This window comes from Salvelinus alpinus, chromosome 30, assembly GCF_045679555.1.
Source record: "Salvelinus alpinus chromosome 30, SLU_Salpinus.1, whole genome shotgun sequence".
NCBI classification, from domain to species: Eukaryota; Metazoa; Chordata; class Actinopteri; order Salmoniformes; family Salmonidae; genus Salvelinus; species Salvelinus alpinus.
Genome location: NC_092115.1, coordinates 17584121 through 17603574, shown reverse-complemented (window position 1 = coordinate 17603574; position 19454 = coordinate 17584121). Strand labels below are relative to the sequence as shown.

General features: G+C 39.0%; 1 protein-coding gene across 1 annotated transcript in view; it reads right to left on the bottom strand.

Annotated features, from left to right (window-relative positions):
- Window positions 1–1339: 1339 nt before the first annotated feature.
- The window catches only part of LOC139559800 (phospholipid phosphatase-related protein type 5-like), a 50236-nt gene continuing 32121 nt past the window's right edge, over window positions 1340–19454 (bottom strand). Inside the window, exons 4-6 of the mRNA XM_071376160.1 lie at window positions 18181–18357; window positions 12377–12517; window positions 1340–3623 (exon numbers count right to left, since the gene is read on the bottom strand). Of these exons, the coding sequence (XP_071232261.1) occupies window positions 3594–3623; window positions 12377–12517; window positions 18181–18357 (348 nt within the window). The 3' untranslated portion in view covers window positions 1340–3593. The remainder of the gene's footprint in view (window positions 3624–12376; window positions 12518–18180; window positions 18358–19454) is intronic.

Sequence of the window (19454 nt, the reverse complement as noted above, 5' to 3'; positions counted from 1 at the left end):
TAATTTTACTCATTTTCTGCATTAAACTAACTACAATTACCATAATCCATTGCGTACCCACTTAAACTTCTCTGTTCTGTGTGGACAAGGAGACTGAGAGAAGAGAGAACACACAATCGAGAGGGATAGAAAGCAGTTGCTACGCGAGCCTCAAAATCTTGATAGTGATCTTGATAGTTGGTATTCAGTAGTCATAAAAGTATGCCTTATTTACTTTGAAGAACTACTAAAATAGTGATTTTGTCAGACAGCATACAGTATGCAGCAGCTCTATAGAGATGAGATGATGACTTGGAAGGAAAAAATAAACACATCAAATATTTTATTAAAGTAATGTGACTAAATGATGGTTAATGGGCAGTCACTACCATCATGAGACTTCTATTAATTTATAATTCTGTGTTGCTACAGCATTCCACACATATAATGCATAGTGCATTTCATGTAAAAAAGAAAGAATCGAAACCGAAAGCTGTGATTATTTTTTCATAATCAAACCGAAACTGAACGGACTTCAAAAAGCACTAATCGCTCAGCACTAACAAACACACAAAAACCTACCTTCCTCAATGTGTGTTAACAAAAATACTAAAATGTTAATATAAAGTATAAAAAATACATAATTCTGTCCAATAATTACAAATTCAACTTCACTTTTAGCATTTAACTAAAGCAGCAGTCAAATATTTCTCACTAACCATCATACCCTTTTCCAAACATGACACAGCAGCCCATGATGAGAAGCAGTGAAGGAAATGCTACATGTCTCCCAGTCAGTTGCTAGGAGCAGATAAAAAGAAGCTTCATTACAGCTAATCAATATAAACCGGAGCTGCCATGGTAACAAATCGTGCAAAGCTGCAAAGTAAATGTCTCGTTGAATATTAATTTGAAATATTGAACACACTTTCTATTTACTATGCCACCTACTTTCTTCCCAGAAATCCTAGATGATTTGGAGTAGTCGGCCTATATTTTACATACAAGATATAAAGTTGTTTTAACGGAATCCATATTAGGAAGTCATCAGATAGTTTTGCTTTATATATGAAGTCCTAATATGGATTCCGTATCACTAGTACGGGATGCCAAAACACAATTATTAGCCACATCCACAGTAGTTTCAATTTAGGTAACTGTACATGTTCTTTGTCAAGGGCATTTGTTCCACTGCTGTATAGCCCACATATAGGATATTAACCAGTAACCATTTGGTTGTGAATTAAATTGGCCTAACCTTTTGGGTTGTGCAGTACTTGGCCCTACACCTTTTCTTTCCAATATATGTTTTGCTCTGTCATCATCACCAGTCTGATACATATTCAACACAACAAACATGCCTGAGTAGAACATATTTATTTAGATTATATTCAAATACATTTCACCCCGCAACTTTCTCACGGTTTGGTTCTTTTACATGTTTCTACAGTGTAAGAGGTGCTGCTGCTGGGCTACTGTTACTCATAGTGACAAGATCAATAAACAAAGATCAGGTAGAATGGGACAATATCAAAACAGAAGTTAATAGTAACAAAACAGAAGAGTCATAGAGGTTAGAATAGTAACACAAGCTGTACAAAGGAAAAAACCAACACTCAGAAACTAAAATCAAAACAATACACAAATCCAACTTTAATATGATATATTTGATATGGTATATAATAATTAATATATCTTTACATATTTTTGAAAGTACCATAATGGTTGACAGTGAACATCTCCAGAATCATTCAAATGTCCCATACATTTCTAGAAAAACTAGAACAAAGTATGAAAGGAATTCATTTTTAAAAATGTTAAATGCATAAAAACCATATAATCAAACTCTACATGGATAGAAACCTTTTTCTAACGCCTCATGAATACCGAAACTCTCAATGTTCAGATGATATCTATGAGACATTGAGGGGACATACAGTAAGACATTTAGGTAAACAGTACAGTCACATACAGTATAAGGGTATAAAAATGGTGTAAAAATGTAATCATGGAGAAGAACATACAAGAGGAGATTTCATCAAACTGTGGTGGTATAAAAACAACTTCAACCACAATGCATTCGGGAAACTGACGTCTAGTCGTACATCAACTATGAATCTCATTGCTGGCCTGTGAGTTTAAAACAATACTCCATATTGTACTAAACAAGTATCTGCCATATCAACATACAGTATGAATCAATATACAAAACATATAGCATATCAATTTAATGAAATGTTGAAAATATACAAAAAGATCAATGCTTTCGCAACACATTAAAATAGAACTGAGGAATAAAAACACACCCTCCTAAAAAACATCTTTATATTTCCATAATAGCTCTGTTGCCTGACCGTGGCAATATTATGCTTGTTGATTGTCTGGCAAGCCCTAAGCAACATCCTTCAATCCACAAGAGAAAATTATGTTGAAACGTTTACCAAGCACACCTACAGTACACATGCACACACATGTACGGATCCATTCGCACACGTACACACAGTCGCACACCCACGTATTTCTAGCTAATCGCAAGAGGGATTCCTCTGAAAACGACCAATAAAGACTATACTAAAATGTCAGTGATCTTTGGATCTTCGTTCTCTCAGGTTGGGAAAATAAACCCACAGAGTGGCTCTGACAACATAGTTTGGATTGCACTGGTTACAATACATACATCATACTGTCAAGCCAACACATATAACATAATAAGAAATAAACATAATACAGGTTTACACAGTTGGGCTTTAGGATTCGTAATCTTTGAGGAAATAAAAATGCATATACAGCAGTATTATGTTTGTTTGATACAGTATATAAAATAAGGAATACTTTTGGGGAATTCAATGAACGCCAATAATCAGCAGAACAGAAGAGCAGCTTGGCATTTTATTGGGATGACTCGTGTTCTGGAGGCAGCTCTGCAGAGTGCTCACTTGCTGGCACAGTCACAAAGTCAAACAATCTGATTTGAAACCTAAACTTAACAATAATGTTAACCACACTGCTAACCCTAATGCCTAACCTTAACCTTAAATTAAGACCAAAAATCAAATGTTTGTTTCCATTAATTTTTACGAAATAGCCAATTGTGACATTGATTTCCACTAGATGGGCCAGCTGCACTCACTTCTGCCGCCAGGGAAAGATTCATGACAATAAACGTCAAACTGCAACAGGAGAGAGTAATGAAGAAGAAGAAAGAAGGAGAGAAAATTATGATTGGTTGGAAATAATAAAATAAACTGGTAAAGCTACAGAAATATCTACAATTCCTTTGGAATGATCAGGGTGAACATAATGTTTGATTGGAAATAGTGTCATACTGTATAGATCAGGGTTGGGGTCAATTATAATTAAAGTCACTCAGTTAATTCTGGAAGTTATTTAAATATACAATTCAAAAACTGAAAAGGTTTTCAGTTTATTGAGAAGTAAATAATTGAATAGGAATTTCAGTTTTATGCCTGAATTAAAATGTAATTGATCCCCAACCCTAGTATAGATACACGTCAACATCAGGATCTGTGTGACCCTCCCTCCGGCGACCATGATGACTGATAAGCGAGCAGCAACCACGTCCAAACAATGTGTGTCATGTGACACATTCATTGTCATGTAACCTCGGCAAAAGTAATAGGATTCTAAAGAGAAAAGAAGAAAAAAATGTAAAGAACAGCGAAATATCTTCAATGATTAAACACATTCCAGGATTAGACCAGAAATGCCATACTGAAGCATTTATTAAGTATACTGATTCAGACAGATCAAACAGTAGGCTACTTGGTATCATGATGATAATTGCGGTCTCGATTTAACGGAAGAAGAATATTGCTTATATTTTTGGTCAATTTACTACAAAGTAAAAAAAAACATCTAACAAGATACAGCATAGTATCGGTCCAATTATATCTTCATCCCCAACATCTCCACCTTTCCTTTCTTCAATTATGTAATAACCCTTACATAACCATCAGCTAATGAGTCAGTTGCTTTTATTTGACCAGCTGAGGTGCTTGTAGGGCTGGCTGTCCACACACAAACACACGCACAAACGTAGACACGCACGCAAACACACACCAGGGTTTCCGTTAAGCAATTGCCGGCTTTTGGCTGATTAAAAACATTTAAAGCCGATAAATAAAACTGTTGCTGGCCAAAATGACTAGGAGAAAAAAAAAGCCAAAATAATGCTTTTTATCATTGATGAAAATACCAGTCGATGGAAATACATTTGACCGTCATGCTCATTTGTCTATCAGTTCATTACCATCATTTAGTGGAATTAACTTGGCCTGTGTATATTTGCGTTAGTCATCATGCATCTTATTTATCCAACACAACTACCACATGCGCACAGCATACAGCTATCTTGAGCGGGATTTCTCCTGCTGCTACTCAGCTGGTTGCTGCTGGAGTAAAACATGCTTATATAAGCCCATTCATTTCGCAACAATTCTAAATACAATCCTGTGTTAAAACTGTTTTGGTGCGATTAAAAAGAGCTACTATTTTATTTCTCAACTGGTAATTGAAGCGCGCCTCCCATTCACCATTCAAGTGCAGGCAACAGGATATCAGCGCGTCACCCACCACTTTACAATGTGAGCTGAAGGCAGTATGCATTTTGAAAACATACTTAATTGTTTGAAACCTGAATGTTTTATTTCATATTATGAGGAATTATGAGTTTTACCTTTCTTCAAAGTAGCCTATAGGCTAAATGGGACCATGGAAACATGAAGGCAATTATTTTATAAAGACTTTATAGGCAGCGAGAGTTTCAAGTCTGGGGTAGCTTACAATTTATCATACCATTTCTTCTGTTCTGAGTGCCAGTTATGATTTTCATATGCACAATTTTATGGAACAGTTTCATTTCAATAAATGTTTTAGTTTCTCAAAATCATTGTAATGTGGTTAATCATAAGAATTAAAATGATACTAATCAAAAAATGCGAGATCGCCAGCCTCTGCCACATGGAGACATTGATACACCGTGATTCCATTGGCGGCTAAAGAAATGAGTGCATGGAACATATAACCTATAGGGCAATGCAATAGTAGGCCAATAACTTCCATTGCTATTTCACATCGAGGATTGGTGATTATCGAGGGGGAGATGGTTGGAAAGATTTTCAAATAGCCTACTGTGAGGATGTATTAGTTTTAATATACTATCATTCGAAATGGATGTAAAAAAAAATACTATTTCCTGCATTTCTGCGCAGCAGGCCAAGTACTTCTATGCATGCTCAGGCGTGAGCGCTCCTTCAACATTATCAGGACAGAGAAACCAGACACATGCTCATTGCTCACACGTAGCACTCCAAACAAACAAAGAAAACATTTTACAAAACTCGTAAAAGATGGTTATGAAATAAACCAAAACATGTTTCTCACAAGTCTAGCAGGTTGTGAACTCTGCAAACAATATTTCCACTCCAAGAATGAGAACGGTAAACGACTGTAATTAATACATGCATTAACAGAAATGAATGTAACCAAATAACGGGGATTAATGGTACATTTACTACCGGTGACATATGTAATGGGGAATTTATTTTAAAAAATGTATAAAGGGGAAATAATACACACAATGAAACAATGAATCTCCCGAGTGGCACATCGGTCTAAAGCACTGCATTGCAGTGTTGCGGCGTCACTACATGGCGGCGCACAACTATCCCAGCCTCATCCGGATTAGAGGAGGGTTCGGCCAGGGAGGCTTTACTTGGCTCATCGCGCTCTAGCGACTCCTTGTGGTGGGCCGGGCACCTGCTGGCTGACATCAGTCGTGAGTTGAACGGTGTTTCCTCAGACACATTGGTGCAGCTGGCTTCCGGGTTAAGCGAGCAGGTGTTAAGAAGCGCGGCTTGGCGGGTCATGTTTCCGAGGACGCAGGACTCAACCTTCGCCTTTGCAGCGATGAGACAAGATCGTAATCATGAAATTGGGGAGAAAAAGGGGTTAAATTATTATTTATTTTTTAACTATGAATGCGCAAGAATTGGCAGGAGACAGACTTGACTATACCTTCGTCACTTACCCCTCCCTTTCTTGTCTCAACATTTTAAATTATACTCAAGACACATTTTCACACATATTTTAGATGCTTTTCACTGACAGCTGCAACCCAATAATTAGCTAGGTCTATTGCCAGGTGCGCTGCCCAAATTGAGGACTCAACAAATAGGCATCAACCTAGGAGCTTGTGATTTGAAACAATTCACAGCAATTTAAAATACGTTAATGATCCTCGATTATTCTGTGGCTGTCATGCTTTCTGGTGAGCTATTTTTAATGATTTTATTTCCCTATAGACAGGAGTAATTAAATAATTTTGGCAAATTTACAGTGCCTTTAAAAAGTATTCTGACCCCTTGACATATTCCACATTTTGTTGTGTTGCAGCCTGAATTAAAAATTGATTAAATTGATTTAGTTTCTCATCCATCTACACAAAACACCCCATAATGAAAAAGTGAAAACATGCTGTTAGAAATGTTTGAAAATGTATTGAAAATGAAATACAGAAATATCTAATTTACATAATTATTCACACCCCTGAGTCAATACATGTTAGAATCACCTTTGACAGGGATTAAATCTGTGAGGCTTTCTGGGTAAGTCTCAAAGAGGTTTACATGCCTGGATTGTACAATATATGTGCCCATTATTCGTTTCAGAATTCCTCAAGCTCTGTCAAATTGGATGTTGATCATTGCTAGACAACCATTTTCAAACTTTACCATAGATTTTCTAGCATATTTAAGTCAAAACTGTAACTCAGCAACTCAGGAACATTCACTGTCTTCTTGGTAAGCAACTCCAGTGTAGATTTGGCCTTGTGTTTTAGGTTATTGTCCTGCTGAAAGATTCATCTCCCAGTGTCTGGTGGAAAGCAGACTGAACCAGGTATTCCTCTAGGACTTTGCCTGTGCTTAGTACCATTCCGTTTATTTTTTTATCCTGAAAAGCTCCCAAGTCCTTAACTATTACAAGCATACCCAAAACATGACGCAGCCACCACTTGAAAATATGGAGAGTGGTACTCAGTAACACATTGTATTGCATTTGCCCCAAACATTAAATGTTGTATTCAAGACAAAAAGTGAATTTCTTTGCCACATTTTTTGCAGTATTACTTTAGTGCCTTGTTGCAAACAGGATGCATGTTTTGGAATATTTATTCTATACTTCTTTTCACTCTGTCAATGATGTTAGTATTGTGGAATAACTACAATATTGCTTATCCATCCTCAGTGTTCTATAACAGCCATTAAATTCTAACTGTTTTGAGGTCACTATTGGCCTCATGGTGAAATCCCTGAGCGGTTTCCTTCCTCTCCGGCAACTGAGTTAGGAAGAATGCCTGTATCTTTGTAGTGACTGGGTTACACCATCCAAGGTGAAATTAATAACTTCACCATGCTGAAAGGGATATCAATGTCTGCTTAATTTTTTTTACCCATTTACCAATAGGTGCCCTTCTTTGCAAGGCATTGGAAAATCTCTATGATTTAATCTGTGTTTGAAATTCACTGCTCGACTGAGGGACCTTACAGATGTGTGGGGTACAGAGATTATTTAGTCAATAAAAAAGAACGTTAAAAACTATTATTGCACACAGAGTGAGTCCATGTAACTTATTATGTGACTTGTTAAGCACATTTTTACTCCTGAACTTATTTAGGCTTGCCATAACAAAGGGGTTGGCTACTTACTGACTCTTGACATTTCTGTTTTTAATTTTTAATAAAAAATAAAATAAAGCATTATTTCACTTTGACACTATGGGGTAGTGTGTGTAGGCCAGTGACACAAAAATCTAAATTTAATCAATATTAAATTCAGACTGTAACACAATAACATGTGAATAAAGTCAAGGGGTGTGAATACTTTCTGAAGGCACTGTATTTTCATTTACTTCCCTATTGGACCCACCGCTATGCCATTTCTTTCCTGTTCTATTGGTTTTCATATCAACTTTCTTTAGTTGTCTGGAAGCCAAAGGCGAAATCCTAGTCATATTAGCAACCCATCGTAGTTGTTGCATCTTTAGATTTCCCCTCTTTCTACGTTTCAAGCAGACATTTTTATCTCTGTCACATATGGAACCGCTATAAGGTGCACTGTTAAGAATGGTGTTTTCCTGTGAATTACATTTTGGCAATTAGTTGCATGTTCTGTTAAGATGCATTACCATGCACCCAATGCATATGGGTCCGTGAAATTTCTCAAATGGCCAGTAAATTAAAATCTTCCCGGTCCCTCTGACACACACACAGGGCCTGCATGAAGTTGAAGCTAACACACTGTACAGCTTCTGGTTTGCCTCTAAGCATATAGCAAAGCTCCTGGAGATTAATGATTTAGTCTTTGGAGGCCCTATAGTGGTAGGGAATGCTAGGCCATGCATTGCAGGGAAATAATGTCGCTGACCTCCTTGGTAATCTTGATGAAGTGCCTTGTGGAGACCAGGTGCTCCACCTATATGAATCCACAATGAGTCCAGGGGAAGTTACATTGGGCCATTCGTCAAAGCAAAAGAGGATGCCCTCATCTCGCTAACATGAGATATGTGAGGTGAATAAGGAGGCGGATATGTGGAGAGGTGTGTGTGTGTGCGTGCATGCGTACGATGAACAAAGCCTTAATGGCAAGAATGATCAAATTTGTAGTAGGTTAGGTTTGAGGGACAAGATGTACTTTAGGTGTACTATAGGAATCAAACATCCAATGGAAAGCCCTTTCACTCAGTGTACAATGTAGCGTTGCAGCAAGGAGGATATATCTGAATGCATTGCCACACTCAACATCACCATGGCCATAGGCCATCTGGAAACAGAGGACAGAAGGTGACCCAAATACATCTGACACATTAGGATGTTTTAGAAAACCCTTTAGAGACAGGCTCACTGCTCCCCAGACTGCCTGGCTGCCTGACGTCCTGGCTGCCTGACGTCCTGGCTGCCTGCTACAGCATTCAGAGATTTGAACAGAGTTCATTAATAAACATCCCATAATCAAGCCAGTTGTTAGTAATGAAGGATATCATGTCTTACTACTAATACAAAAAGTAATAATAATATTGAAAGGGCAAAATTAGTATTTTAAAGGGCATTACAGTTTTTCCCGGATGAAACTATCGTTGCATATGGGTTACATGAATTCAACTGAAAACAATAAACAAAACAGAATTATGTCATTAGACAAAAACTTGATGTTGTGAAACATGTATCCCCATCCATCGACAAACACTGTGTATTCCAGTAGTGTTCTTCTCTCCTGTCAGTTATAGGGTTATTCTAGCTTCCAATGGTCTGAACAGTGATCTCCTGTCAGTTATAGGGTTATTCTAGCTTCCAATGGTCTGAACAGTGATCTCCTGTCAGTTATAGGGTTATTCTAGCTTCCAATGGTCTGAACAGTGATCTCCTGTCAGTTATAGGGTTATTCTAGCTTCCAATGGTCTGAACAGTGATCTCCTGCCAGTTATAGGGTTATTCTAGCTTCCAATGGTCTGAACAGTGATCTCCTGTCAGTTATAGGGTTATTCTAGCTTCCAATGGTCTGAACAGTGATCTCCTGCCAGTTATAGGGTTATTCTAGCTTCCAATGGTCTGAACAGTGATCTCCTGTCAGTTATAGGATTATTCTAGCTTCCAATGGTCTGAACAGTGATCTCCTGCCAGTTATAGGGTTATTCTAGCTTCCAATGGTCTGAACAGTGATCTCCTGCCAGTTATAGGGTTATTCTAGCTTCCAATGGTCTGAACAGTGATCTCCTGTCAGTTATAGGGTTATTCTAGCGTCCAATGGTCTGAACAGTGATCTCCTGCCAGTTATAGGGTTATTCTAGCTTCCAATGGTCTGAACAGTGATCTCCTGTCAGTTATAGGGTTATTCTAGCTTCCAATGGTCTGAACAGTGATCTCCTGCCAGTTATAGGGTTATTCTAGCTTCCAATGGTCTGAACAGTGATCTCCTGTCAGTTATAGGATTATTCTAGCTTCCAATGGTCTGAACAGTGATCTCCTGCCAGTTATAGGGTTATTCTAGCTTCCAATGGTCTGAACAGTGATCTCCTGCCAGTTATAGGGTTATTCTAGCTTCCAATGGTCTGAACAGTGATCTCCTGTCAGTTATAGGGTTATTCTAGCGTCCAATGGTCTGAACAGTGATCTCCTGTCAGTTATAGGGTTATTCTAGCTTCCAATGGTCTGAACAGTGATCTGTCAGTTATAGGGTTACTCTAGCTTCCAATGGTCTGAACAGTGATCTCCTGCCAGTTATAGGGTTACTCTAGCATCCAATGGTCTGAATAGTGATCTGTCAGTTATAGGGTTACTCTAGCTTCCAATGGTCTGAACAGTGATCTCCTGTCAGTTATAGGGTTATTCTAGCTTCCAATGGTCTTAACAGTGATCTCCTGTCAGTTATAGGGTTATTCTAGCTTCCAATGGTCTGAACAGTGATCTCCTGTCAGTTATAGGGTTACTCTAGCTTCCAATGGTCTGAACAGTGATCTGTCAGTTATAGGGTTATTCTAGCTTCCAATGGTCTGAACAGTGATCTGTCAGTTATAAGGTTATTCTAGCGTCCAATGGTCTGAACAGTGATCTCCTGTCAGTTATAGGGTTATTCTAGCTTCCAATGGTCTGAACAGTGATCTGTCAGCTATAGGGTTATTCTAGCTTCCAATGGTCTGAACAGTGATCTGTCAGTTATAGGGTTATTCTAGCGTCCAATGGTCTGAACAGTGATCTCCTGTCAGTTATAGGGTTATTCTAGCTTCCAATGGTCTGAACAGTGATCTGTCAGTTATAGGGTTATTCTAGCTTCCAATGGTCTGAACAGTGATCTCCTGCCAGTTATAGGGTTACTCTAGCTTCCAATGGTCTGAACAGTGATCTCCTGCCAGTTATAGGGTTACTCTAGCTTCCAATGGTCTGAACAGTGATCTCCTGACAGTTATAGGGGTTTACTCTAGCTTCCAATGGTCTGAACAGTGATCTGTCAGTTATAGGGTTATTCTAGCTTCCAATGGTCTGAACAGTGATCTCCTGTCAGTTATAGGGTTATTCTAGCTTCCAATGGTCTGAACAGTGATCTCCTGTCAGTTATAGGGTTATTCTAGCTTCCAATAGTCTGAACAGTGATCTGTCAGTTATAGGGTTACTCTAGCTTCCAATGGTCTGAACAGTGATCTAATGTCAGTTATTGGGTTATTCTAGCTTCCAATGGTCTGAACAGTGATCTGTCAGTTATAGGGTTATTCTAACTTCCAATGGTCTGAACAGTGATCTCCTGCCAGTTATAGGGTTATTCTAGCTTCCAATGGTCTGAACAGTGATCTCCTGTCAGTTATAGGGTTACTCTAGCGTCCAATGGTCTGAACAGTGATCTCCTGTCAGTTATAGGGTTACTCTAGCTTCCAATGGTCTGAACAGTGATCTCCTGTCAGTTATAGGGTTACTCTAGCTTCAAATCAATAAACCGCAAATGGGCAACTTAGCCCAATTTCTCTCACACACACACACACAGTTTATACCAGCATGGCTTTGTAGTTATCAAAACACTGTGTACAGACAGGTAACAGAGACAGGTTTTTCTTCTTACCTTATCTGTTTACACTGTGTGTGGTTTATCCCAATGTAACACCGTGTGTGGTTTATCCCAATGTAACACCGTGTGTGGTTTATCCCAATGTAACACCGTGTGTGGTTTATCCCAATGTAACACCGTGTGTGGTTTATCCCAATGTAACACCGTGTGTGGTTTATCCCAATGTAACACCGTGTGTGGTTTATCCCAATGTAACACCGTGTGTGGTTTATCCCAATGTAACACCGTGTGTGGTTTATCCCAATGTAACACCGTGTGTGGTTTATCCCAAAGTAACACTGTGTGGTTTATCCCAAAGTAACACTGTGTGTGGTTTATCCCAAAGTAACACTGTGTGTGGTACAGTATATACTGTAGCTAATCACCTGTATGAAACTATTTAGGAAATTAGACATTAGACAGACACTATCTCCCTCAGGGACCGGGATTGTGGACTCTTGCCTGAGACATTGAAAGAGCTTAAAAGAATTGTACCTGCACAATATATAGGACTCTCAAGTTAGACACAGTACTTTGTATTCCAAACACATATTTATATTTTTTTATCCATTTTCATACACCCTCACACCACGGAAATGGTGGAAATGTTGATATTTCTATACAGAGAATGGAGGATAGGATACATTTGATGTGTCTTTCTGTATGGTGGGCACAGGAGAATTGGCTGAGGCTAAAATGCAAAGTACACTAGGAAAGTGTACCTAGCAGAGCCGGGAGCACAGTATGTTGTACTTAGCCTACTACAGTTAAATGTGTCTGCCAGTACCTGTGAGGCTATGTACTTCTCCATTGTGTTGTCCATGATCCTGGGCTGGCCCATCATAGGAATACTGCTGACCACACTCTCCTCCGGCGGGATCTCATTCAGCAGGCTCTTCCCTTTGAAGTTCTGCACCACCCCTAGAACCTACACTCACAGCCACGGCAGAGACAAAGGAAAAGAGAGAGAGTGAGAGAGAGGGTGAGGAAGAGCGAGGGAAAGAGCAAAAGAGAGATAGAAAGACCGAGACAGAGAGAGAGACAGAGAGAGAGAGCAGGAAAGAAAAAGAAAAGACAGGACAAAGAGATAAGGAAAAGAGATACTGTACCGATATAGGATCTTAATTTGATCACCCTGTTGCAGAACATATCTTACGTGTAGTATGAGGTTTAAAAAGGCTTCTGATGTTTTAATTTCCATTTTAAAATGTCAGACTTGATTTTCCCTTACAGAAAATGTATCAACCCCTACAAAAATGTCCATTAATTCACATTTCCTGTTACTGGCTTGCTGAAGGATTATTTTCCTGCTGTAGCAAACTGGCTCCTACATCTGTAGTTAGTAAGTAAGTTAGGCGGATATGGAGATAGAGACCCTGTGGCGTTTTTTGCAGAGCAGATTTCCTTTCACTTCTCGTAACAAGGGTTACATAAGTCCTTTTTCCTAAGATAAAGGATTCGCATGACTTGCCCAAAAATATGAATTCAATCAGAGCTGTGTGTGTGTGTGTGTGTGTGTGTGTGTGTGTGTGTGTGTGTGTGTGTGTGTGTGTGTGTGTGTGTGTGTGTGTGTGTGTGTGTGTGTGTGTGTGTGTGTGTGTGTGTGTGTGTGTTTGAATGCATGCACGCCTGAGTGTGTGTGTGCATGCATGCATGCATGTGTGTGTCCTCAAGGAGTTCCATCCATTACCAGAGCCAAACAAGCTTTTTGTATTTGACTACTATCTAAGGCAATGTTCAGACAGATGATATTGTTCTCTGAGTTGCATTTCTCCTCTAAAGGGACTCTTCCATTACCATTACAGGCCAAAGAGCCCCGCAGTCATTTGTTGAATTACATCCCAAATAAATAAATAATACTGTATACGTGGTAGTTATTTTCAGTATGTGTTCAGCACACTTCCATTATCTCAGCAGGTTGCTGTAGTATGCAGCATAAACACCTGCCTCAGCTTGAGATATGGCATGTTATAAAACTTCAAATGTGGTAATAACCGTTTGTGCGCAAATTGCGATCTCACACCACGGCACTAAATTCTCCAGACACAGGCGTGACTGAACATTGCATGTGAGAGTGGATTAACACAAGCAGGGTACAAGCATATAGCCAGTGAACAAATATAGTGCACATCAGAGGTAAAAGACATGTGTGCGGTAATGTGAGATACATACAGTATGTTGTGTACACACCCAGAAAGAACACATTCTACATATAAACACATCAAATTTGCTAATCCAATTTTCACGTGAAATAGCTGTTTTCACATGTTCAGTTTAAATTTCAGACGTGAAACCATAATTATAGTTCACATGTTAACGCCACCTATTCACATGGGAGAAGAATAACATTTTCACCTCAGATATGAAATTAGCAGTTTTACATGTTAAAAACATTCACGTGAAATCGGATATGAAGTTACACAAGTGAAAATCTCACTTTCACATGTGGAATTGCAAGTTCACATGTGAAATTCAATCACATTTGAAAATCAAATTCACAGGTTCACATGTAAGAAAACTCCACAGATGTGAAAAACACTCACATGTAAAAATCACATTTACAATTTCACATGTGAATAACTTCCACTTGTGATTGTTTTTTACACGTTAACTTTGTGGTGATTCATTTCTGTATGAATATCAAATGAGGAGAGACAAACGTATCACAGAAGTCAGAGTTATACTTAAACTGAATCTTTATTAGTGAGAGCTTTGCAATAGCGATGGCTGGTCGACAAATCACCCTCAGATGATTCATTGAGAGCCACAACACAAAGGCTACTGAGATCTTTAATAGCAAAGATCCACCCCCTAGTCTACATAACAAACCACAGATGTTTGGAACGGGTCACAAGGTGAGACTTTTTAAATGAGAAAGGAGTATCCCGTAGCCAGATAGCATTCACTATAAATTATCGTTCAGTTTGGCCCCTAAGACGAGGTTCCGATCTAGTTCCTGGTACTTCATAGCAAAAAAACACCAACTCATCCAATGGCATAAATCAATTGTCAACTCCAGATACACCCATCTCAAGTTAAACCCCTTCTTGACCCCACTCCTGGACAAGCTCACTGAGGGTAGTGAGCCTCTAGGTCATACACTATCCCAGGACAAGTGCAACATCAGAGATGACATACAATGGTTCCAGACACTACCACACACATCCCCCAATGCCAAAGGAGGGAGTGACTGGCATTGGTACAGACATTGTGGAGACAAGTAATTGGTTCCCCATTAATCACACCATCCCTTCACGGTTTAAGAATAGGTAAAGATATATTCACATATGAAGACAATGTTCCCTCCTGTCCTCTTTCCTTTCTGATATTCTGCATAGCACCAGGGACATGTGAAAGACAAGCCTGACCTCTCCCCTCTCTGGGCCCCAGGTGACTGAGCCCCAGCTGAGGGAAGAAGTGCAACTGCCAACACCGTAGTCCGAAGGGATACATTCTAATAACAAGTATATCACATAAGCATATTATGCAGATAAGACATCTTAATTATCTATGTTACCCAAATAATTCAGATTCTTCCGCTACAACTTGCAATTCCAGATGTAAAAGTGAAACTCTAATTTGCATTTCCATATGTAAGAAAATCTCACTTTCACATGTGGAATTGCAAGTTCACATATGGAGTAGAAATAATGTTATTCTCCACACTTGAAAAGATGGTGTTAACATGTTGCAGTTGCAATGTTTTTACTGGTGGAATTTGGGTGACCACATCTAAAAATCCCAAATGCGGGACAAGGGAACGATTTTACGGGACATTCGCGCAACAGGAGAGAATATATTGTTTTAGAGCAGGTTAAATTTAAAAAGTTTTGAGCTAAAAAAAAAAATCTGATAACGTGATTATATAAAACACCTCCCTCTTTCCTGCAATTTTCACTATCTTTTGTTATGTTACCCTGGGCTTTGCTTTCACTGTCTTTTTTCCAGTTGCATGTTTTGGCACATTCATTCCAGCAGCATAGCACCCTGTATCCCACTGCTGGTTTACCTCTGATGCTAAGCAGGGTTGGTCCTGGTCAGTCCCTAGATGGGAGACCAGATGTAGCTGGAAGTGGTGAAAATAAACGAGGGATCAAAACATTTTTAAAATGTCTGACTTTCAATCACAAAAACATTTATGGGAATTGTTCACACGTGTCCCGAAAACCATATTATTATTTTTTCAAGTTTTCACACCTGTGCTTTCTTCCTGATAATGCGTGATATGCGTCTGCTAGCCTGTGATTTGGTCTCAGAAATCCCATGCTGGTCCATAGCCACGTATCCCCTTTCCCCATTCAGTCTAGTTAACTAGGCCATACTAGGTTAGTGTCCCGAATGGAACCCTACGCTCTACATTGTGCACTACGTCTGACCAGGGCCCATAGTGTAGTTTATCATTTGGGACAGAACCTAGCACAACCCTCCACCTCTCTTCTACCCAGGGAAAAACTACACTACAACTCTCCATCCATGCTGGAAAAATTGTATGATTTGCTAGTCTTTGAAGAGAAGTATGTGCTAGTAGTAATATGGAGTTGTTGAGGACAAACATGTTAGCTACAGTATGAGCAACAACCTAGCGCTAATGTATCCACACCCAATTTGTAATCCACAACCAGTTCAGCTAGATTTCTCCACAGAATAGTGCTCTGAAATCTGAGAAACGCTTGTTCATACTCAATCTATTAAGAAACACACCATAGAATAACATTGTATTGCAGAGATATCACAGGAATCCACTCATACAGGAGCTCACTTGAACTGTCCTAAACAGCTCCACATGGCCCCACTGCATTCATCTGACCCAATTAGCCAGCCATACGAGGAAGAAAACCCTCGCAGGACTGAGCCTTTGCCAGGGATATGCAGGGTTTCCATCAACATCTAGATAGTTAAATAAGGACCACGGTAGCAGATTCATGATCAGATGGTCGTCACAAGCTACCATAGCCACAAAGTCATAAACCCTGACTATTTCGATAATTTCTCTTCTTAAAATGTGATTATTAACATAACCCTAACTGTAACCATAACCTTAACCACAATGCTAACTTCATGCCTAACCTTAAATGAAGACCAAAAAGCTCATTTTTGTTTTCATGAATATAGCCAAGATCAGTGCTTAGGGGCAACTTCATCCTACATCTTGTTGTTATCCCTGGCCATTCTCCTCTAAATTAGGAGCCTTGTGGCAATATGAAACATGGGTAACCTGTGTCACCTAGGAGATGGTGAGAGAGAAGGGACACAGGCAAGCACAGGGTAATATTCATTTAGTTTCAAATTGAATACACCCCAGGCAGATACACACGTATACTTGTCTGACTCAGTGATACCTGGGGAACCTATTAAAGTTCATAAATTCATCAAGACTAAAATATAAAGCACATCTTTCCATTATGTTCCCTTCTGGATTCTTCAGATTGAATATGAAACTCCATAAATCCATCTGGTATGTACCGGTACTCTGATGTTTGGTAGTTGTGGTTGTTCGACATATCAACATTGAAAACACCTGATGCCCCCATCATCTATCCAAATGAGTTTTCCCTTGATGTTGGCAGCATGGGAAAATGATTTTGCACCGTCTGTGGCTTTTGAAAGACTTGGACAGGGATTTGACACGGCCTCACAACACACAGAGAAAAACACTGGTCCAAACAAGTCTATCGGTCAAAGGGGGAGATAACAAGATCCAATTCATCTAATATAAAATATTCATAGAGCCTTCTTTTCTATTGCCTCACCAATGTAAGTTCAAGAACAGAATTACTCTTCACTTTTTCATGCAAATGAATATACAGTATGTAGATGACTTGACTTGGACCAGAAAAAAGTAATGACGGCGTGATCATATTTTAGATTAAAATGAAAGAAATTGAAGAGCTGACAGTGAGACTGCATAAAATGATTTATAAAATGATTTATGTAGCAAATACAAAACAAACACTTGTACAGAGTTAAAACAACAAGCATATACATTTGAAAATGGCGAGGGCCTCATGATGAGTATGTGTAAAAAACGTAATATGTACAGTGAGGGAAAAAAGTATTTGATCCCCTGCTGATTTTGTACGTTTTCCCACTGACAAAGAAATGATCAGTCTATAATTTTAATGGTAGGTTTATTTCCCTCATTTAAAATGCAAATCAAATTTATAACATTTTTGACATGCGTTTTTCTGGATTTTTTTGTTGTTATTCTGTCTCTCACTGTTCAAATAAACCTACCATTAAAATTATAGACTGATCATTATCAAATACTTTTTTCCCTCACTGTAATAAGCATGTTATAAGCATGGAACAAATGTGTAATAAGCATGTAATAAACATGTAATAAGCAGTAATACACATGTAATAAGCAGTAAAACACATGTAATAAACAGTAATACACATGTAATAAACATGTAATAAACATGTAATACACATGTAATAAACAGTAATACACATGTAATAAGTATGTTATAAGCATGTAATAAACATGAGTATGTAATGAGCATGTAACAGGATTTAACAAACACATTCATAGAACTGATCCTTTTTATCTTTAAACAGAAGTCTCTAGTATAAAGACATTGGTTCACTCACCATGAAGACTGCTATTGCCCCTCCGATGATGAACCCGGCGATGACGTCACACCAGTGGTTGCGGTACTCCACTACCCTGTTGATTCCTGTGAGGAAGGCCAGACACATAAGTCCCAGAGATAGGAGTGGCTTGGCCAGCTTGGTCCCCTTGGCCTTCACTTTTAACGTGATGTACATCTGCAGCAGGGAGACAAACACACACACAACAGTACTCAGTTTGATAGTATGTTAAGTGTTGTCATGACGTTGGCCTGAGTGGGGGAGGTTTTATGACCCCCATAAATAACTTTCCCCTTTTTCCTCTCTCTACTTTACCGATGTGACTATTGAAAATCCCTTTGTTAACATTGAGAGAGAGTCTGGTGACATCAAAAGATGGGAACAGAACCATATTTCGGTAATCCAACCAGCTGACAATATGCGTTGGTACTAAATGAATATGATGCCAGATCAGTTGGCGTCTGAGACATTATTCCTGATGATAGGACGACATAAACTGTATCTTGGAAAGCCTACACATTATAGTTATCAGATTCACATGGAATTGTTGTGCAATTTAAATGTTTAAATGTGAAACTATTTGTGAAAAGTTTAAATGTAATTTTAGCTTCCAAATGAGAGAATTGGGTTTTCATGAGTGAACTATGCTCAACTCAGTGGCCCTGCCCATGTGAACAGACATTGGTTATAAACTATGAAACACGCCCTTCTCTCCCTTCCTATATAAGCCCTTGACGAAAATGTAACTTCCTGTTCCAAGGACGTGTGGACTTGAGGTCCCCACGTTGAAAGGACAAAGACCACCTACAGAACTAAGCCAACCTCAGCAAGAATCTAACGAAATTAGCATCGAATTTCAATGTGAAGGTGACAACCTACACGCCGGAAGGATGAATTTCGACTATACCAGCCAGAATATAGCATGAGCATATAGCATGGCAACTTGGTTTGAACTTTGAACTCTTATTCACTAAAGAAGTGATACCTCCTAGCCGTCGTGTTAGCGCAGCAACTGTAGACGTGGGCTAGGAGAGGACGGACAGAGTAACTGTTCTACCACACGACGACGGTACTACCAAGTAATCCATTCTACCACGCTCCAATTCACCACTAGACATTCTTCAGAGGACCAGAGATCCATTAAGTACAAACAGGCCTTCCATCGACGACCAATCTACCGAAGCGCAGCTCAGAGTAAATATTTATTGCATTCTCCTTTTTCAAATGGGCGGTTATTTAGAATGCATAAGATTCTGTATTTACGGTAGCATAGC